The 22,307-nt window shown below is 42.0% G+C and overlaps 1 protein-coding gene and 1 long non-coding RNA gene across 3 annotated transcripts in view; one reads left to right on the top strand and one right to left on the bottom strand.

Annotated features, from left to right (window-relative positions):
• FRY (FRY microtubule binding protein) overlaps positions 1–22,307 on the top strand; it is a 344,560-nt gene that overhangs the window by 74,103 nt on the left and 248,150 nt on the right. Inside the window, exon 1 of one of the 2 annotated variants that reach the window (XM_058688123.1) lies at positions 8,154–8,446. The exons of the other annotated variant lie outside the window; for it this stretch is intronic. Within the exon in view, the coding sequence (XP_058544106.1) occupies positions 8,377–8,446 (70 nt within the window). The 5' untranslated portion in view covers positions 8,154–8,376. Of the gene's footprint in view, positions 1–8,153; positions 8,447–22,307 lie in introns of those variants that run through there. 2 annotated transcript variants of the gene reach the window in all.
• LOC131487430 (uncharacterized) lies at positions 1,111–8,160 on the bottom strand. The gene is made up of 2 exons (XR_009249734.1): positions 8,010–8,160; positions 1,111–1,359 (listed from the first exon to the last, which is right to left on the bottom strand). It is a non-coding gene; the product is annotated as an uncharacterized LOC131487430 (long non-coding RNA).

Below are 22,307 nucleotides of genomic sequence, written 5' to 3'. Positions count from 1 at the left end.
GCACCCTGGGAATAAAGAACCCTTTCATCTACAGAATCTCCTTTGAGGTCATGAAACAACCTTCCTTCTGTAGATAGCAGATCATACAGTGTCACCTGTACCCTTGTAAATGAGAAGGGAATCGCTCAGACACCAGAGTGGATCACTGTGGCCGGTACTTGGTGGAGCGAGGGCTGACAGGAGCTTGGGTTTCTCTGTAACTAACACTGTGAGGATCAGAATCCTGACCCTCCACCTCTATTTCCCTGGGCTTCTCAGAGTGACCTCACCCACCATGACCATCTGCAAAGATCATTATTCTTTCTCTGGCTTCTTAGCTGAGCCGTGCATTTGGAACTGCTCTCACCACCAGCTTGTTAAACTGTCCCCTCCCATCATTCAGACAGTTTCTCGTAGCCCCACCCTCCCACACAAAGCTCTGCCTGTCTGGTCAAAATAGGGTGGTGATTTCCCCACCCTTTCTGAAAACATGCCTTGCAAGACTTTCTCTATCCTTCAAAATTTACTTGTGCCGTCAGTAACATTTTCTACCACGTTCGAACTGTGCTTATGGGTGGAGAAGGTAATGTATGTGTTTCTCCACTTCAGCGTTGCTGGGCTCAGACCACACTCCTCGAAATGCCGGATCAGGGGGTCTAAACCACGTGGCACCAGGAACAGATGGTCATTTTGAGGGTTTAATCGGCGATGCTCCATGAGGTAGATCCTTCTTTTTAAAGCTTTTGTTTCAGAGGAAGGGCTGTTCTACGTATCTTTAATTCCTTAGCTGAACGCTTCATCTCCGTGACAGTGACCTGGTTTTCAGCTACGGATTATCCCTGGTTTCCAGGACTTGGACAGTTGTAGAGTGTGCATCCGTTTTCCTCTAAGCCGAACAAAGTACTCTGATACTGCCTTATTAACTTCACAGGACCCCTCGATCATTTTCACACCGGTTTATCTCTTTCTGATGGCCAATTTTTTGTTTGTTTGTTTTGGTTCTCAGTCAGCTTCTCCTCCTAGTCAGCCAGGATGTGCTCTGTATGGGATACTTTTGGTACTAGCTTTATCAAAACAGAATTGATAAGGTGAATCTGTTGCCCAAAAGTTCAAATAACGTATGCCAAAGACTGACATCCCATAATTTATTATGCAGTGTTCTTTCTCTGAGCCAGGGTCTCTCCCAATAATATGGAAAATCAAAGGCTGGCCTGCCCTGGGCGATGAAACAGTCTGGTGACAAGAAGCAGCTTTCCTCATGTAGTAGAAAGTAACTTGTCCAAGGTCATGGTAGCAGGGTCCGAACAAGGAGGAAAATAGTTTCCTGACTCTCATTCCATCAAAGTTTGTCAGTAGGTAACTGCAAACACGTGATCATACCTAAAGGAAAGAAAAAAAATGTTCAGTATGTGTAAAGTTCAAGTAGCAAGTGTATAAAAAACTAATCAAAATTTCCAATTTTTCCCGATTCCCTTGACTTTAAAATTCTAGATTTCAATAACTATATATTAAATGGTACCTCTGAGGGAAAGTTGATCTGCCCCTTAGGACTTAAAATCTAGTGTTTATTTTTATGTATGAAATTGGAAACATTAGTGGGAATATTAGTTCTTACCCTAAAAGGTACTTCATTTTTAATCACTTAATAAATGAAAATGGCTTACCATAGGCAAAATGTTTAAATGCAGCCATAAGAATGCACCTCTTTTGTTTATTGTCATTTTTATAGAGAAAAAAACGATTTTCTTAGTTCTTTAAGTGGTAACCAGTGTTTGGGAAGTGTGGTGATTGTTTTTTATTCTAAGTATCTTTTTTTTTTTAACGTTTATTTTTGAGAGAGAGAGAGAGAGAGTCAGAGTGCGAGAAGGGGAGGGGCAGAGAGAGAGGGAAACATAGAATCCAAAGCAGGCTCCAGGCTCTGAGCTGCCAGCCCAGAGCCCGACGCGGGGCTCGAACACACAAGCTGCGAGATCATGACCTGAGCCGAAGTTGGACGCTTAACCGACTGAGCCACCCAGGCGCCCCTGTTTTTTATTCTGAGCATTATAAATCTGTGCATTTTTGGTAAATAATGATATGCAAAGCAAATGGCGTGTATTTGCTTCTTCAGAAAGGACATAATTTAAAATCGTATATTGTTGGCTCCTGTTGTAGCTGGTGATATTGCGTCTGTTTGTATCTCTGTATAAAAAAGTTCTCTGGTTGCTGGTGGTATTCAAAAATAGGGTAGGAAGGTTATCGGTACTGTTGGGTGCTTTGACGATAAAAGCAGTAGAAATAACCCATGTTTTCTCTTGCCGTAAAATATTATCTGTAAATACAGTATTAAATACTACTTGTGCCTTGCAGAAATTGAGGTCAAATCTTGATATGTACAAAATACGTATGAACCACATCTCCTGGTTTGGCTCTAGGTTAAAACTATCCAAATAGGCCCTACCTTGAGAGGTTAACCAGAAGAGTAAATTAGGTAATTTTTGAGCCTCTACTAAGGTAACCAGAACCCCTACCCAGCTTTACCCTGGCCACCGAAAGTTAGAAGCACTAAAATATTAAATAAAGCTTTTTCTGTATGTGTACAAGTTTAGGCTTCCTTCACTTCGGCAGAACTTCGGCCTTACCCTGGTAGGCAGCAGGGGTGCTGGAGACGGGAGCCCTCCGCCATGAACAGGGTCTCTCTCTCCCCGTTTCCCTAACCTGACTGTGGAGCTAGAGGGACATCTTGTGCTGGGTATTCTGGGTTCATTGCTGGCTATAGACCTGCTATTTACCAGTTGTCCTCTGGCTCTGTGCTCATTTAATTCTCACAACAGACCCATGAGATAAAACCCTATTTTGGAGACGAAGAAACTGAGACTGGGAGATGTTCAGCAGCTTTGCAAGCAACTCTACCTGCACAGGAGAGTAGGGCCTTGGCTCTGGCATACTATGCTGTGTATTAATATCTAATTAATATCCTTGGGATATTTGCTCTTGAAGTCACCATTCACTTGTCTGCAGCAGTGTTGAGAGAGAGGACTGAGCTTTATCTCGCCAGTTACGAAGATGCTGGGGGGGGGGGGGTAGAGACCTGAGTTAACTGACACCCTAGTCCCAAGTCATTCTAATGATGTCTCAGCACCACTTTTAGAGAGGTGACTTGCAGGTGCTTAGCAGGTGTGGCCCTTGGCTTGGGTTTGTCCATACAGGTCCTTTGAAATACAGCCTAGCGGTGTCTCAACGTCAAGTTGAGCTCAATTAATGTGAATCCCCCTACCCTATTCTAGACTTGTTACACACCCTGGGTGACAGACAACGGGCTTATGGAGAGGGACTTCCCTGCACAGAGCAGCAAGGGAATGGACTTCAGGCTTGACCCTGCTCTCTGCTGCCATTTCTCCATGCCACCTGATGCCTTTTACTGCTTCAGTCCTTCAAGGGCTTCCCATTAGCTAGACTGACTTTCAATTCCTTCGTCATGGCCCACAGTTCCTTATAACACTCCTTTGCAGAGGAGGTAAGTAGGGAAGAAAAATGGGTTCTGCTGCTAATTTTTAGTGGAGACAATTTTAGGAGATATGATTTTCCTTGTTTACGTGTGTACAACAACAAGCTGTGCTCTAATGAAGTTCTGGTACATTCAGAACATTTAAATGTATTTCAATTCATTTGGAAAAAATTATTTGTACTGACTAGTAATGGAGTAAGCATCTTCAAAATCTGCAGAATCTATTTTTGTGAAGACTTGTGTATGCGGGTTGGATTTTTTAAGGGAATGCTTCTTGAGTTTTCTGTTTACAGAATGAACATTGTGTGGCATCGCTTCATGGTTTTTTTCTCTGCTATGTTTTAGCACGAGCTAGATGGGCACAAATTATGCATGTAAAATATATCGAAAAAGTTTCTGATTTCCCTTGGTGCTTTCTTTGCCTCTCAAAGGCCTCATCCTGCCTGTTTAAGGCCTGCTTAAGGCCTTAAACAAAAGGCCTTTCTCCATAATTGTCACCATTGATCTCAAGTGATGCTTAATTTGATTTGGAACCGTTCTTATTAAGAAACAATACTTAATAGTAGGAATATAATATTCTTAATGCTTCTTTGGAATTTTCAACTAAGCAAAAATTGATAAAGCAATTTTCCTTACATCCAGTGATTTTTTTCCTTTGTTTCCTCAGGATGCGAGGAAAACATTTCTCTTCTGCCTAATACATTCCATGCATGAATGTACCTGTCACTCTGACAATAATTACACATGTGTGCCCACGTGCAGCCAGCCACAGGGAAAGGGGGCGGATCCCAGCCCTCACCCAATCAACTCAGTCAGACTTTTTAAGACCATTCCGAGATGGCTCTTGATGTTGGCAAGGATCCAGATTGTTTGCCTAGCTCTGTTGTCACATTTTTTTGAACACCACACATTTTCATCTCAAAAAAAAAAATTGTCGAAAATGCCAGGAAAGAGAAAATTAAATACGAATCAAAACACAAACCGATTGCACTTTGTTGCACATTTTTTCCCCACAGTCAACAGCTAGCACTAGGCATGCATGTCACGTCTGTTCATTCAGTGACTCACTCTATGTGTTCTTTGCATGAGAGCTTAGCGTGTGCTGGGCTGTGACAGATACACAAATGAGAGACACATGGCTCTTCTGGAGGGAGGGAAGAGAGAGTAGGGAATGCCACAGACTGTACTTTGCAATCCACGCACCCTTTACCGCCTGCCTTTGTCCCCACCCTGCCGCTCAGCAACCTAGGACACAGGTGACCAACTGGCCTCTGCCTTCTTGAAATGCTCTGTTTTCTTAGTCCCTACAGCGCCACCCCAGGCCACCACGAGTCCGTTAGTTTATACTGATCACAATTAAGCCCCCCTTCCTGTGCATGGAGTATTGGGCAGATGTGTGGCACACATCAGGGGGGACACAGCCCATTTCTACCTCTTTACAGCTTGGAGAGTGGATTTCAGACTAGATTGCCACCCTCAGTGGCCCCAGCCGCACCCCGGGTCAGGCATCCTGATACAGAGCAGGAGTCAAATTAATGCGAAAGATAATAGCATTCTTCTCTAGGTTTCTTTGGGACGGGGCAAAGCCCCAGGGAATAATTCGTTCCCCAGGCTAGAGCCTGACAGCTAGGCAGTAAGCAGTCTTGGAGAGCCAATGGGGCCTGGACCTAAAGCATTCCTATTATGTGGTGTTAACGAGGGTCTTAGCATATCTTCCTGAAGTTTGGAAAAGGAGTAGGTAACCATGATTCTTGGCTTGCTTATGATAAAATAAATAATAATAATAAAAAAAAGTGACTCTGGTTCTAAAATTTGTTAGACCTAAATTTTGCCAACTTTATGACCTTGACCTTATTCTCTATCTCTTTTTGCCTCCATTTTTCTCATCTATGAAATGGGGCTATTAATAGTTCTTCATAGGTTGAGGGTGACGATTAGATATGATAAAGTATGTATTTTGAAACACAATAGTAATGCTGAATAAATGTAGACGGTGTTATGATCATGTCCCCCCCCCCCCCCCCCCCCCACGCTCTTGGACCTACTTCATGAGGCCTTTCAGCTTTCCTGTATTACTGTTACTTTTCTCTGAGCCTCCAACACCTGTGCCTAATTCCTTGCTTTAAGATTCATTACATGTTCTCCTAATGTCATTAAGGAAAGATCCCTTGTTCCTCTTAAATGATGTCTGAAATCTCATAACAAGCCAGGGACAAATTCAGATTTTATTTTGTATTTTAGGTCCCTCTGTCCAGGTGCCTGTTCTGACTACATTTTTTTTTATAAGCATCCCCACCCCCGCCAGAGAGGAGACAAAAGGATAAATGTTTTATCCCAGCTTGCAGCAGGTGTCATTCTATTTGATTTGTAGGCCTTTCAACAACACAAAAGGCCTTTTCTGTTCTTTTACAATATATGCTCTCTTTAAAGGTACTCAAATGAGGAAAAACACGCATGAGCAAGATTTCAGGTTCTAACGGACAGAAAGTGAGCTCTTAGTTACTGGTTCGCTCTTCACAGGGAAAACGAGATGCCATTAAAAACATTCTTTTCTTAATACCACCTAGAAATGTAGGATAGTTTCCTCTCAAAATATATATGAGTGGCATTCTCAGCAAATTAGTGTGTTTAGAGTAGGACTGAAATCTTTGAAAAGCCAGGTAAGGTCTATTTGATAAAGTCAACCAAGAGAATCTGTGTAGGCTTGAGTAACAATATTTAATAGCCTGCTTACTTCAGCTATTTGCAGTGTCTCCAACTTGCTAGCCCCAAATTGTTACCATTGGTGTTCAAAAGCAATATGTCTTCTAAGTCCCAGCAGTGGTACAAACATGTGCTTAACTTAAAAAAGTTCTATGCTGGCGTCCCTAAGTGTTCCTAATAAATATCAGTATAGCTAGAGCTTAATTGTTTACTATACGCTAGACGTTATGCTGAGCACTTTATTCATAATGTCATTTAATCTTTCCAACAATTGGATGAGGTAGGTACCACTATTATTCCCATTTTCCAGGTGAGGAAACTAAGTCTTAGTGAGGTTAATAACTTGCCTTAGGTCTCATAGCTAGTACAGTCTGGGGCCAGGTGGGAATCTGGGGCCTGTCTTGAGAGACTTTGTGGTCATGAACTCCAAGGCACCATGCAGTCTCCCTGTTCATTCGTTGCCATCGGGAGGCCTCAGAAAAGTGGGTATGGATATTAATTTTTGTTTTTGAATATGAGAGCTGTTTTGAGGTAAAAATCTTTAGGTCCTGTTTCACTTGGAATCCATACAAAGTACAGGTGATAAAATTAGCTTATCAACTCTAGTATGCTTCTAAATGAAAAATAAGTCCATCTGATAAGAAATTTCACAAGAATAAAACACTGATTGGAGCTGGAGATCTTGGTGGCTGAGGGCTAGCCTTTTGTGTAAGTGTAAGGAGTTTGAAAAGCTTATATTGATGGTGTCTTGGGGCATTTCAGGACATAGTAATTCTTAGTCTTAAAAGTATTTTGTGCTCTTTCCTTTCCATTTCTCAAAAGAACTGTTAGTCTAAAAAGTCCTATTTGTGTGTTGACTTGAGGGGAGTTGCCCAACATTTTTATGTTCAATGATTATTAATATGGCCTATTAATTCCTTTGGAAAATATTGATATGAAATGTACCGGAAAAAAGAAGTAGTCCATGGTTTGTGAGACTGTTGGCCAAATCCCACCTGACCGAAATGCAGCCTGTCAAAATTATAATACTCTTACTTAATCCCCTAGTCAAGCCAAATGGTAACATGAAATAAAGCTAACCGAAATCAGGACACCTGATATCAAGACTTCATGAACTAAAAAGCCATTGTACAGCAAGGAATCTTAATGCTTTTGCTTCTTATCCTTTTAGTACAAATAAATAAGCTTTATTGGGCTTGGTGATTCTTAGAAATGATAGGTTTGAGAAACGGATCCGTGCTGGAGCCTGACGTTCCATAAACAAGCCCACTAAGCATCCCCTTCAGATGAACACGTTAGGGGTGGAGTGCCTCTCGAAGGGACAAGCTTTTCTGGGAGGGGGAAACGCAAAGTGCAGCTTCCACTGTGCCCGCGAAAGAAGGGGAAGAGAAAGCCCAGGCAAATGTCCTGTTGTTACCCAGCTTTCCTACTGCAACGAGGCTGACAGATGGGGCTTTTAAAAAAAAACGTCACTGCAACCAGATCCAGGGGTGCAGCTCTTCTTGCTGCAGCGCGATGCAGTTGTGTGTATTTCAGGGACAGACACAAGGGGAAGTAGCAGCCCGTGCTCATGCGGGCTGCTCCCTGGAAGCATTTCTGAAGAGAGAGGAGCCACAGGAGCTGGGAAATTCCTCCTCCCGCTGAGTCCAGGGCTGAGTGGTGGCTCAGGTTGAGACCGTGGGCAGGGGCAGGGGGCGGCGCTCCCAGCCCATCCCTCAGCCCTGCCGAGAGCTGTGTGGGCCGTGGCTGCCAGCACAGTGTCAGGGAGGCGAGCCAAGAAACCCTCCCTCCCAGGGGAAAACGGATCGCAGTTCAGGTGGGGACTTCCTCGGTAGCGTACCTGGCTGGAGCAGAGCATGTGGGCGGCCGGCGGCAGGCGGCTCTGGTTATGGCAGCCCCGAAATGAAAGCAGCGGCCGCCGCCACCTCTGAGAGCTGCAGACAGATCAGCACCCAGCAAATAAGAAGCAAGTCCTAGACCCCGAAGAGGAGGAGGAGGAGCGGCCGCCGAGCATCTCTCTCCCGCTCCTCGGTGTCCTTTAAATGAGGACTCCCTGCCAGTGCCGGAGGTAGATCTGCAGAGGCTTCCTCTCGGCCGCTGACCCCCGCTTACATCACTAACCTGTGACAGGCACATCTCCACGCCTGGTACCTGCTCCTCCAGCGGCTCCCAGTCCAGTCCCAGGAGCCTCTTTGTATACCGCCGACATGGCCAGCCAGCAGGATTCCGGCTTCTTTGAGATCAGTATCAAATATTTACTGAAATCCTGGAGTAATAGTGAGTAATTAGAAAATAACCTTTGTTTGTTTGTTTGTTTGCTGGATGTTGCGTAAGGTTCGAGAAATAAAATCTCAACCGGAGGCATATGCTTGGGTGCCAAGGAAGTTTTTTTGGTTCCATCTGCTATGAAAATCAAAATGTCAGAGACTGAACTAGCTTTCCTTAAGTGCAAAGGCTGCAGTGGAATCACAGTAGATTTTGTTTGATTAAATTTTCAAGTGAGATGGCCCTTCAGACTGTCAGAGCACAGGATGCATTTTCTGCCTTCATGTTTATTTGATCAGGCTTTATCTAAGTATTTTGTGAAGTGTGGTTTAATCAAAGGGGTGTGGCAGGGTTTCAGAGTACTTCATAATTGTTTTATTAGGGTATTGTCTAAAGAAAAAAAGTATTTAACAGCCTAAAACCTAAGTCTCATCTCTTTTGCACTAGAGGCATTTGCAGGTTTATGTATCTCTCCCTTGTCTGTGTGGATGATGTTCAGAATGCTATCTAATGTTTGGATTTATAAAATCCTGTTGTGTTACAGTCCAAACTCATAACATGCTTTCCTGAAATATAAACAAGTGAGGTTCTGACCCTGATCATTTATTAGGATATCAGAATGTTATGGCTTCTGAAGTTCCATTACTGACCTACTTAATAATTTTAGCAATAACACATTTCAAAAAGACAACCTCTAAGGCATCATGGGTCTGAAATCAGAATTAAAATGAGGCCTTCAGGTGATCAGTGATGCCTTGTGTTTTTTGAATAGTTGAAAAACAAAGTCTTCTCTATTTCACCAACAGCCTTTGTGCTTGCTTTGGATAAAAGGCCGGCAGGTATTACAGATCCTTAATTGTTTGAAATTTTAAAAAAATGTTCCAGGAAAAATTTTGATGCTGTATTACGTGCATACTAATTAGCCTACCTGTGCTCAAAGAGCTGGTGATTAATTATCTCCTACACAGACGACCTGTGGCCAAGATTGTTCTTGTGTAAACAAAACCTGGGCAGAGGAACCTCTGCCATAATTGCTCTAAGGAAAGAGCCAAAGTACCTTCAGCCTTAAGGTATTCAGGCATATGCATCTCTCAATGATCTCCATAGAAACCATTTTTCCCCAGGTCATTTTGCACCACTGTATACACTATGGGGCTCGTCTAAAGCTGTTTTTCTACAAGTGGGAAGCCATTTGGGAGCCTTGCTGTCACCCAAATAGCATTCCTTTATTTGTTAGAGTCATAATTCATTTGTCTTGGGTCCATTATTTGTGTAATACTTCACACTCAAGGATGAATCTGCCTTTGTCTATCCACCCTTTGATTAATGAAAAGGGTTTGACACACAGGGTTCTTGATGGAGCAGTTTTCCGATAACTGGAAAGACTTACTGTGAGTTTGACTTCGGTATGTGGTTTTGAATCATCATTTTGAGTACACCAAGGCCATATTATGTTCTCCTATCATTTTTTGTCATTGTCTCATTAGGTAGAAAATTATGTTGTGACAATACTGAGGCCAGTGCGATTTCTTTGAAAACCTTTCTCCCTTGTCAATTTTCAAATGACTCTAGACAAAGTGTATATTCTCTCTACCTTTCCTAAACTCCCCCCCACCACCACCACCCCACACCAGACACACACACACTTACTCCCTCACATCAGGAAATGGTTCAAAATGACTGTACATGTCTACTTTGAGAGCATCTGGGACACAGTTCTGAATTCTTTCAATTCATTCAGCAAATATTTATTCCACACCTACTATGCCAGGCTATGGGGCTGCAAAGGTGAATGAGACACCCTACCTGCCCTCTGTCCTAATTTCTTTATCACAGAAGAGTGAACTTGGTGATTCTCTTGTGTTTCTTTGGAAGTCAGAATGCTTTTCAGTCCTTTCTTGAAAGAGGAAGAGGAAATACACTTTATGCTTAGTCTTCTTTGAGCTTGTTGCAACACTAACCTGCTTTTAACCTAGCTTAGCTCTCAGTTTTACGTATTTTCAGTAGCAAAGAGAGAAGGGAGTTTGTCTGTCCATAGGAAAAAGTAGCCTTAGGGTTTTGGCCTGCTCAGTGTAACCTGGCTGAGAGGATGCATCACAGAGCAAGCAACTCCTCGGCCAGCATCATAGGTTTTTGAGGCCAGGATGCCCGCCCACATACCTGAGTGGAGAATCAGGCTCCTAATTATATAGCAGTGCTTATTTATAAAAGTACAACAATTAAAAAGCAATAAAACAAACTGTGTGACTATGGCTGACTGCTTTGCTAGGTGGTAGGTAGTAAGAGGAAAGATGATTCTGTGAGCATGCTCATTAAGATTGCCATTCTTTTTTTTTTTTTTTTTAAGGGCACATTGTGGGGGAAATGTAATTTCGTGTATGTCTGTCTCCTCTGAAGAATTAACAAGTCAATTAAATCAGTCATTGCCTGGTGAGATGTATTAGCTTTTTATTCACTGTTCATTTTGACACTCTTCTTCATTGGCATGCCCACTCTGTCAGGCTGTCCTTTCATTTTAATGGAGTTGGGAATTAAAAATGGCCTTGATGTCTGGAAAGAAAATGTCCTTTGTAGACCTCACCGTGAGGCTCTCCTTAGCTGCTTGGACACCGCCCGCCACTGAAGTCCTACGGCTTCTTCCCCAGTCATATCCAGACTTTCCCCCAACCATTCAGTGATTCTCACAACTGTTCTCCTTGGTGTTCGTGGCCATAGCCTCCACAGGCCTTTCTCAGTTTCATCTGGAACGCTCTAGTGGTCTCCTAACGGGCCCCCTGACGTAGAGCTGCCTAGGGAGGCTTCTGGCAGCATTTCAAAGACCATGCCACAGATCCCTCTTGCCCGTGAGCATGTAACTGCCATTCAAGACTCTCTTTGAGCTCCCCATCCATCCTTTCAGATGGTTTTTCTTCCCCAGCCAGATTTAATCTGCTCACCCTTGTCTGCATTTTACCACCTTGCTCTCCACTCCATGCCTGTACGCACGCTGGCCTCCTAATCTGGCATGCCCTCACCTAGAACACACAAGTTTCAGGACCAGATAGGCTTGGTTCTGGTCTCTTATCTCCTGCACTTGCGTGGCCTTGGACAATTTGTTAACTCCTCTCTGCTTCATTTTTCCCATCTGTAAAACGGAAGCAGAAATAATGGATACCTCACAGAAGTAAAAGAGGTATTTAAGAATTAAACCACTTAGAACAAGATCTAGCACATCGTAAACAATCAATGTTAAAATAATATTAATGTATTCCAATGCTCCTCTCACTTCTAAACCCACTTAAAATCAGACTCAGATCCCTTTGCCCCCTAGTATCAACACCATTTGTGGATTATTCTATGTGTAGTCAACACTTGCTACACCCCTAGAGAAGGGAATTGTGTGACTGTGCCAAAAATAGTTGCTTGCCTTCAGCCATTTTTTTCTAGATTTACTTTTTAACAGTCCCCCCTTTTCTATCTCAGCTTCTAGTAGAATATTCCTACATTCCCTAAGTAAATACCTCCCAGCAGCATGGGAGATGGTTTGGCAACCTCCTCTCGGCAGTAAGTCCCTTTGGCCTTTCAGGTTTGCTATGGAAAAAGTTTAGAGCAGATAGTTCCAAGCAATTTCAGAGGAAAGGAAGGCTGGCTTTAGACTGATGTAGAGAGCTGGCACGTGGGCTCTCTCACCCATCTGAAACCTCTCATCGGGATTCCTTGTGTCTCTATCTACCCCGTGTCGTCCAAACGAACACAGGGCCCAATGAACAAAGGTACATTCAGAACCTATTCAACATCTCGATCTTTCCAGGGCAGTTGGCATCTTTCTTACAACATCTGTCAAATCCTGCTACCCCACGGAGAGGAACTTTTGAAAGTTTGTTAACTCTTTCAGATAATGAGACTTCCATTGGCAAAATAAACTGGTCTGCGGCACTGAGTAAGCCCTTTGCTTGTTTTGGAAGGGGCTGGTGTGCACTGTGAAATGTCTAATGTCACTGTAGAAATATCTGCATCAGTGAAATTGGACGTGGCATTTTTCAGATATTCTGTAGTGCATTAAGTTGTGGTGATAAGGACAATGTTTCTGTCCAACATAGAAATGCTGGTTAGTACCAGGTTAACTCTGGAGACAGAGATCCCACGCATGTGCGGATGGGAAACACCACTGACTGACTGCAGAGCTGTCCTTACTGAGTCCTGTTTTTGTCATCAGTGTAGTTCAAAGACCCCATGGGAAAGGCCTGAGAGAAACCTCAAGGGGTTAGTTTTAACCTCTTGGTGGAGTTGGTTTGAAGAGGTAGAAAACTAATGATGTGAACCAAGTTGCCTGAATCCAGCAGAGCAGTACCGCTCAAGTGCAGACACGCTCAAGTGCAGACACGCTCAAGTGCAGACACGCTCAAGTGCAAACACGCTCAAGTGCAGAGCACCTCAGTGTTCTTGAATGAGTAGGGAGCGCCCAGCCCCATCCAGGCAGTTGGGAGGGAGTCAGTCCAGTGCTCCTGTCACTCAGTAGATGTCTGACCCTGCGTGCACTCGCTCAGGTGAGGGTCACTTCTGCGAAAGTAGTTTATTGTCCTGATGAGAAACGAAACCCCAAATAAACATCTGCTCTCAATAGAAAGAGCCTGTTCTTGGGTTTGTGATGAAGATAAATAACAAGTAGGGGTTTTGTTTGTTTTATGCGTTGTTTTTGTTGTTGTTAAAATGCTCGAACAGTCTGAGAATAACAATGACTGTCACATTGACCGAGGGCCCACCCCGTGTCAGATGTTATGCTTGGTAATTTATATGTGGGGCAACCACTGCATTATTTGTCCAAACTGGGACACTTTTGAGAGTGAAAGTTAATAATTATACCGGGACTGCCCTGGGCAAAGAAGGCCATATGACCACTGTGTTTATTATCTTCACTCTTTCCAATAACGCGGCAAGGTTATGTTTTATCCACACTTTACAGATGAAATTTTAAAAAGAGAGAGAGAGAGAAAGTGATTTGCTGAAAGCCAGGGTACTAGTAAGTGCCCTAAGCCTTTCCCCCAATCCAGCTGATAATCACATTTTAAAAAATCACGCATAGGGTGATCAAAGGGTCGGGAACACTTTGGGGAACTTAGTGCTCTACAGGTGCTTTCATTCTTGTTGGCTGAGGTCACAGCCAACTCTTGGCCCCCTCCCTCCCGCTGCACCCCTGAAATTTGGGTATGCTCACGTGCAAGCCCACGCGAAGTTATATGTGCATTTGACTCTGATCTGAAACCTCACAAAATAAACCTCCATGATGCCATATGGGTATCTCATAGCTCACAAGCTGAACTCTGGGGGAATTAAAGCCTTATCATTCAAAACTAGGAACATTTAAGAGGAAGTTAGTTTGTTCATAGTCTTCCTCCCCCTGCCCACTTCCCCCAAGAGCCCGTGCTGGAGATCACCATCTCCTTAGCACAAGACCTCAGTATTGACAAGTCTTCACCATTATTATTACAAAGAATACAGTTTGTTCGCTATGGTCATTTGATTAAACACACACAACGCACACATAAAAGATTATAGCAAAAAGGTACATATCTTCCGTTAGCCCCGTTGCATGTTGATTTTTTCCCTCTTTTTAAAAGTGTATATAAATAAATAACTGAAATGGCTCTAGTAAATAGAAAAGGTACTAATGATTTTAGTTCTTTGAGAATGGTCATTTGCTTACCTGGCTGAGATTTCTGTGATATATTGTATTTCTGTTTGGGAGATGGTGGCAAACTCCTAATCATCTTTAGCAGTAAGGACAGGGAGAATATCTCCAGGACTAATGGAAATCTATAATTTGGATATCTCACATGACCTGACAGTGCCAGTCTCGGCCACCATAAAGCCTTCTACAGGACTGGCAACACAGAATGATTTGGTTTCAGCTTCTTTGCCTACTTTGGCATGCTGCTTGGTAAAGGTGACAAGAACTGAAACAGGCAAACAGAAGTAGGCGACGAGGAGAGATGACCTGGGTACTTTTACGATCTGGAAACACCCCAGGATATTTGAGAAAGTTGCCAGTATTCAGATGTTTCAACTGAACATTTAGATGATACAACATGAAATATTCTCTTTATTTAAAACACCTCTGTTTCAAAACATTTTAATACCTATGACTCACCAGTTCATTTCTGGGTACAGTTGAAGGAATTGAAGGGGTTACGTATGTCCTGATCATCTTACCAGTAACTTCTGTATTTTTGAGCTTCATGTGATATTCAAAATGATTGGGCTCCGATGAGAGTTTGGGCGGAGAAATGACATTTTTCTGAGTTGGGGCTGTTCTGTGGATTGTCAGCCCCATACATAAGCTTTTTGTGCAGGTTCTCTGCCGGTACTAAATCTTGCATTTATTTAGTGCCTTGTGGTTTGCTCCGCACCTTTAAAAACATTACCTCATTTGATGAATGAGATGCATTGATTATGAATAAACTAGCTTCCTCTTAAAATGTTTCTGGTTTGGGATGATAAAGCCTTGTTACCCCAAAGTTCAACTTCGGAGGTATAAGATACACATATGGCAACAAGTATATTTTGTGAGCTTTCATATCAGCTTCAAATGAACAAATAATGATTTTTGTCCATGGTCTTTACCTTTGAATAGGACGTTTATAAAAAAAAAAAAAAGTGCAGTATAGCTTGGCATCTGTTACTTAAGATAGAGGTGAGTTTGTTTTAAAAACTTATGTATTAAGATTTTCTGGATTTATTTGTACCCTACCATTTCTTAGTCATCTTTTTCTTAAACACTCAAACATGTCTAATTTTCTACAACGTGATACCTTCTGAGAATCACCCCCTATCTGCACACAACTCTGTGCAGAAGATTGAGCAGATGACCGCTTCCTGAAAAGGTGCATGGCATCTGTGAAAAAGAAAGTACACAACTTTATCTCATCTTTTTTCTTCCCAATCTCTGTCATTCGATAGATCCTTTTATCATGCTCATTTAAATATCTCTCCCCTGTAGAACTGTTGGCTGCACGAGCAAGCAAATGTCCTCACTTTGAGTTGAAAAGAATCTCTCAGGCTTGAAGGAGCAATGAGAAGAGCTTTTTCCATAACGACATCTTTACTTCCTTTTCCATATTGGATTATACTCAGAAACTTTCTATCTTAGCTTCAGCTTTTCTTGGTTATTGCTCCCAAATGCCTTGCTACCCAACATTTTCAGAGAAGCAAGGCCAGCACTATTCAGGACTTCTTTTTGAGCACACTGTGACACAATGCTTGGGGACTTCCTAGCTGAATCAGAGTGGATTTTACCATCAGGGATCTCAGAGCTTAACCTCCTTCCTTGTTAGTTTCAGAATGCAGAACTATTCATGCAGAAGTTCCCGGGACTTAAAGAATCCGAGGGAGAGGATCCAGTGGTATTCCAGAGACAGTGCATGCCCTAGAGAATTTTATTTGAGTACGTGTGATAGATTCTGTTGACTTTAATATTATGGATTTATACTTTCACGGCATTAGACAACTGTTGGAAACCTGGTGGTTGCAGGCAAATTCCTATGAGAACATTTTCAAATACCCCTCCTAGCAGGATAGCTGAAGGAGAAGAGGAAACAAATTATTCACCCTGGGACACTCGACTGGACTAGATGTCAGTATTTGGGGCAGCAGGTGTCTCAGATGGGCATTCTTTTCATCAGAAAATGGTAAAGATGAGTTACCGTGTTTATCAGCACTTGGACCTGGGACTAATTGAAAACCAGTTCCTCCTTCATTTTGAGGGGTCCTCCCACTCTCCAGAACATTGAGGTTAAAGAGAAAGCGGGTATGTGCAAGAATTATATATTTCTGTAAGTGTAATGATCCTACCTCTCACCTATATTGTTACAAACATGTCTTCTTCTTCACGGAACATACAGGCACAAACATTTAAATATTAGTCACCCAGATCTCCAGCTGCTGAGCAGTGAAAGTTTATATTCTGCCAGCATATCAGACTCTACAATGAGTCTGATTTTGGTTTAATTCCTTTCTACTGTGTAGTCATTTGATGAGCTGCAGATGGAAATTTAAGCCAAAGCCATAACATTTCAGCTAATACTTTTTATGCTGCTGTAAGAATTTGTTGTCATGTCAATTTAAGGGAGTTGAAGTCTTTTTCAAGAAGGCATTCAAACCTATTTTAAGAGCTTTTATCAACTCTAATTTGATACACCACTCTGACTGCCTCTGCTGTCCTTAATCAATTGCAAAGTGAAAAGTAGTTTAGCAGTAGAAGACAGCTTTGAAATTTCCAGAATTTCTCAGCTAATGCCATGGGCACAACATTGTGGAAATATACAATTAAATCTCCATTAAAATTTCTTGCCTAAGCTTAAGAGACACTAGGCCGACTTCTTTGAGTTTAGACTTAAACAGGTAAATATGTATTTTGGCAGCCATGAAAAGGATAGGGTATTAGATTAACCAGGGCATTGCTTGAGTAAAATTCCATTTGAATGTTATATTTATGTAGGATCTGGCAAATCAAGAAAATGGTTTACTACATAAGGGTCAAATCAATGACATGCTTCAATTGTCTAAATACAAGATTAGGTTTTTCTTGCCTGCTTTTCTGTTATTTTTCTGTGTGTGACCTTGTCTCCTTTCCCCACTTCCTTATGTGAAAGGAACAAACATGCCACCTTGCCTCTACCTGTTTAATGTGAAGGGTTTTGAATACCTCCCCTGAAAAATGAGGTTTATGTAAGCATCCTAATACATGCCAGTTATTTCCCCCATGCCATTAAAGCCAAACTGAAGTAGGCTGAGTTGTACATTATTGAACTTGACTGATAAGTAGAGTAGGATCTCTGTCTTTCTAAGCTCGATCAGTTTCTTGGACTAGTCTGCTTTTAAGTATTCTGAATAAGAAATAGGTGTCACACTACACAGCCTATCAGGTTCTTTCTATTGTTATTTTTTTACAGTGAAGTCACTGTGTATCTAACTCCGTGCATTTGAACAGGGTTGTCTACAATCTGAAGTGCTGGCATTCTTGATTGGAAGACAAGCATTTCTTTCTGCACAGGGAGATATGGTGCTTCTAGAAATTGCTGGCATTCTGGAACCTTTATAGCATACGATCGTACAGTCAAAGGATACTCTCCTAGGTTTTGGTAGAGATTACGTTTCAGTTAAGCCATGTTGAAATCAAGAAGGCCATATGGATCAAGACAGTATTTAAAAACATCTGTCTGAAACACAGATTTGTTAAACCAGCCACCTTCATTTTATGCCCACAACTAGGTAGAAAGCTCTCATTGACAGCTTTAAAGAGTTTTAGGGGCGCCTGGGTGGCTTGGTCAGTTAAGCATCCAACTTTTGCTCAGGTCATTATCTCATGGTTTGTGAGTTCAAGCCCCACGTCGAGCTCAGTGCTGACAGCTCAGAGCCTGGAGCCTGCTTCACATTCTGTGTCTCTTTCTATCTCTGCCCCTCCCCCACTCATACTCTGTCTCTCTATCTCTCTCTCCCTCTCTCAAAACAAAAATGAATAAACATTAAAAAAATTATAAACAAAGATTGAACACAAAGATTGCTTTAAAAAAAGAATTTTAAAACTAAACAATATGGCTCTAAGTGAATAGATCACCTATGACTTTAGCAAATTATAAGCGGTTAGTTTAAAATGTACAAGTTCAAACACCAATTAGAAGACAAATTGCAGCGTTTTTCTTTTTCAAAAGAAAACACTCAGCTTTTCAATTTTTAGTTTTTGAAAACCACATTTTTAATGATCTCCCCTAAAAATGAGGCCTTGCTATTGAATGACAACATGGTCTATGCAATAGTATCACTTGTACTATTTCAGCATCCCCAAATTAGTCGTCTACTTTTCTTTTTTTTTTTTTTTTAATTTTTTTAATGTTTATTTATTTTTGAGAGAGAGAGAGGGGCAGAGTGCGAGCAGGGGAGGGCAAGAGAGAGAGGGAGGCACAGAATCCGAAGCAGGCTCCAGGCTCTGAGCTGTCAGCACAGAGCCTGACGCGGGGTTCGAACCCACCAACCACAAGATCATGACCTGAGCCGAAGTCGGCCGCTAACTGACAGAGTCACCCAGGCGCCCCAATCTTCTACTTTTGTAATGAGTATCTTAGCTTCCTAAGGGAGTTTTGAGAGAAGCCAAGTCCTGTGTTGGGCCACACTGGGTGTTTTGTTTCACTTTCCTCATGGTTGATGGTGGCCGTGAGTCCTGTTCTCAACTTGTCTTCCAGGCTGAGAGTACAGAGACCACCTGTCCTCTATCTTATTTGACTGCATACAAATGCAGGAAAACAGGAAAGTGAGAGAAATTTTAGTATTCCCTGCTGACTTTTGCATTCCATTTACTAACAACCCCCCAGTCCTTATCATTATGGGAAAGCTAATCCTAGTTTATGCTAATTGAGATATGAGTTTTGAAGGTGTTTGAAAGCCTGGCCAAATTTTCGACTGAAAAAAAAAAATTTAACAATGTTAAGTAATTGAATTTTAAGAAAGGTCAAAATTATGAATGAGAATGAAGATTATACCAATTTTAAATATCCAAAAATCTGTCTTAACTTAGCTTCTTTCCTTTCCCTTACCGACCATTTTGTTTGCCACTTGGAGGCTTACTGTCATTTTCCTAGAAGAGCAAAGGAGTTGAAAGTTGGATTATTATCTTTGAAATTAGTCAACTGCTCTACTTTAAAAAAGAAACATAAATTGGAAATGATTGAGTATAGGATTCTGATCAGTGACTTTCATTTAAAGTCCTAAATCCCTCTTGTCACTAATCACAATACGCTAACATGCCTGCTGTTCACAGGTATAATGGTATAGTGAATATATAGAACTTTTTCTTGGCATCTAGTAATTTGAAATATGTATCATTTTAGGATGCTTTTGCCATAAATACTAGAATAACTTCATAAGGGCTAAAAGAATAGACTTTTAATTAGCTTACCTAACCCACAGCCAGGAGATGGGTGGTTCCGGGGGGACTTAAAAGCTCAAGGACTCAGACCATCCAGTCTTTAGGCTTGTCCCTGCATGATCACAGATGGCCACCTCAGTTCCAGATAGCTTTGCTTTGCTTTGCTTTGCTTTGCTTTGCTTTGCTTTGCTTTGCTTTGCTTTGCTTTGCTTATGAGTCAGGGAGGGGGGTGCCTGGGTGGCTCAGTCGATTGGGCATCCATCTTCGGCTGAGGTCATGATCTCGCGGTTCGTGAGTTCAAACCCTGTGTCGGGCCCTGTGCTGACAGCTCAGAGCCTGGAGCCTGCTGATTCTGTGTCTCCCCCTCTCCTTGCCCCTCCCTTGCTCACGCTCTGTGTCTCCCTGTCTCTCAATAATAAAAAAATGTTAAAAAAAAAAAATTAAAAAGAAAAAAGCCAGGGAAGGAAGGAGTTTAGGTTAGGTCTTTCTTCCGGCAAGAAGGAGATAATTTTGCCAAAGACCCCAGCAAACTTCCTCTTGCATTCCTAATTGGAATTGGGTGATACATCAATCCTGGCAAAGTTGAACGAAATTACCGCACTGGCTTAGACAAAACAAGATACATGCCCTGGGACTGGTGTGGGTCTACTTTCTATAAGAGAACAGACTGCTACCTGCTACTTGAGCAAAATAGAAATTGTTACCAAGACAGAAGCGTAGACAACAATGGAAACTGCCGTGAAGTAGATAGCATACACTGGTAGATGACTATTAAAAAAACTCCCCCCTTTTTGTTACATAACATTGCATCAAGCACAGAACAATAGCTAATAGTTATAAGCCCTTATGAAGTATCAAGTGCTATATTAAATAATTCACATGCATCATTTCCTCTTATCTTCACCATGACCCTCTTTTACACTTAACTATTTGTAAGTGACAGAGCCAGCAATCAGACCTAGCATCTAGGGTAAATGCTAAACGATGCTACCTTTCATCATCCTTTGCAAGATAAAGAAATTGATGAAGAGAAATTGATGAAACTCGGATAGGAGCAGAAGGATATTGACATGTATTCCCTGCTAAGTTATTACAGTGATATTTGTCAAAAAGCAGTGGCAAAGTGTTCTGAGAGTTCCCAAATTAAAATTCTGTATCTGTCTGCCTCTGATGTCAGAAAAAAGAACATTTCTTGATGTTTTTCTTATGCTCATAAGAATGTCCATGAGATTTGTTTGTTTGTTTGTTTGTTTGTTTTGAGAGAAAAAGAAAGAGAGACCGTGGGGGAGGGGCAAATAGAGAGGGCAAGAGAGGATCCCAAGCCGGCTCCACACTGTTAGTGCAGAGCCTGACGTGGAGCTCAAACTCATAAACCGTGAGGTTATAACCTGAGCCAAAGTGGGTTGCTTAACTGACTGAGCCACCCAGGGACCCCTGTTTTTTGGCTTTCTTAAAGCAAATTATAAGCAAGAATATTACTAAATCAGAAACTTGAGCCCTTCAAGATTGTACCCAGATCTCAGATGAAAAAGAAAAAAATGTTGTTATTATTGAAATCTGTCATTAGATTAAAATGAACAAATACAGTATTAATTCATCTGAATGCCATCCAACAGCAGTGGATGAAACACCCTTAACTTTGTCGTCACCAAAAAAATGACCAAAATGTTTTCCTGTTTTCAGATATTTCCATTTATGCAGAAATATCAGTATTTTCCAGAGAGGTTTAGGTTTCAGTCTTATTGTTCAGATTTAGCTGTTAATCTGAAAGGGTTTTATTGACTCACTTTACCTACCCACAGCATCCTCCAGCTAGGTCTTGGAATGGTCTAAGAAGAATAACTAGCATTTATGAAGGACTGCTAAGTTTCAGCCACTGTTCTAAGCACTATCTCATTTAATCTTCATCAGATCCTATTGAGGCAAATACCACTGTACAGGTGAAAAACTAACAACAAATAAATAAGAGACTCCCCTAGGAAAGGTGTATCAATAAGTGCTGGCAACTAAATTCATATTTACTTCTGGCTCCAAAGCTTCTATTATTTTTATAAGTTTATTTATTTATTTTGAGACAGAGAATCTCAAGCAGGCTTTGCACTGTCAGCGCAGAGCCCAATGTGGGGCTCGAACGCACAGACTGTGAGATCATGACCTGAGCCGAAGTCGAGAGTCAGATGCTTCACTGACAGTTACCCAGGTGCCCCCCCCCCGGGGGGGCTTCTATTCTTATTGGCTGCCCAGCAGGAGCCATTTCCGACTCCCTCCAGTGTTCATGTCCCCCAGGATGTCTGAAAGAGGCAGGTGCTCACTTATTCTCAGCCTTCAGCACAAGCTTGCAACTGGGGATTCAGGTTGCTGGGGGAATTTTTGGAATGTATTTTTCTTCCTGAAAATAGGAGAAATGCATCTTTTGCCACTCTCATTGACCTTCTGCTTCCAGCCTTTGGACACAATTTGTGTAGACAGCAGAAAAAAATTTTGAATTCTGATACCCTGAAATGACTTGTAGCTGAACACGAACCAGGTTCCTGCTCTTAAGGAGAAGATTGTCTAGTGAAAGAGACCTACATAAATCTATAATTACAACAAAATATGACCGGTAACCAACCTCCTGAAAGGCGAATTGTGTATATGAGTAAGAGTGACTATTGTTTTTACGTAAATATTACTCATTGACCCCTAAGGCCAGATCTTCCCTACTATTTTCCCATATTGCTTATAGTTCTCTCCAAAGCTGAATCTCTTCTTCCCAGCCTGGTAAAGCTGTGGTTTTACCGCTCTCCTCCAGGTCACTTATTCTGCCCAGCTTCCTCATCATAAATGCTGAATTTCATTATCGGTCAGAAACTGGAGTCTTCTTCAGCCCTTCTTTATCGCTAAAACTTGTCATGCCTCCTTTCCCAAATGACCTCTCCCCCATCTGGATCTCTGTCACCATCACCTCTGCCAAGGCCTGTTTCCAGGGGTTCATCA

The sequence above is a fragment of the Neofelis nebulosa genome, chromosome 1 (genome assembly GCF_028018385.1).
Source record: "Neofelis nebulosa isolate mNeoNeb1 chromosome 1, mNeoNeb1.pri, whole genome shotgun sequence".
NCBI lineage: Eukaryota > Metazoa > Chordata > Mammalia > Carnivora > Felidae > Neofelis > Neofelis nebulosa.
Note: the sequence above shows the minus strand (reverse complement) of the source record. Positions and strands in the feature narration are given on the sequence as shown.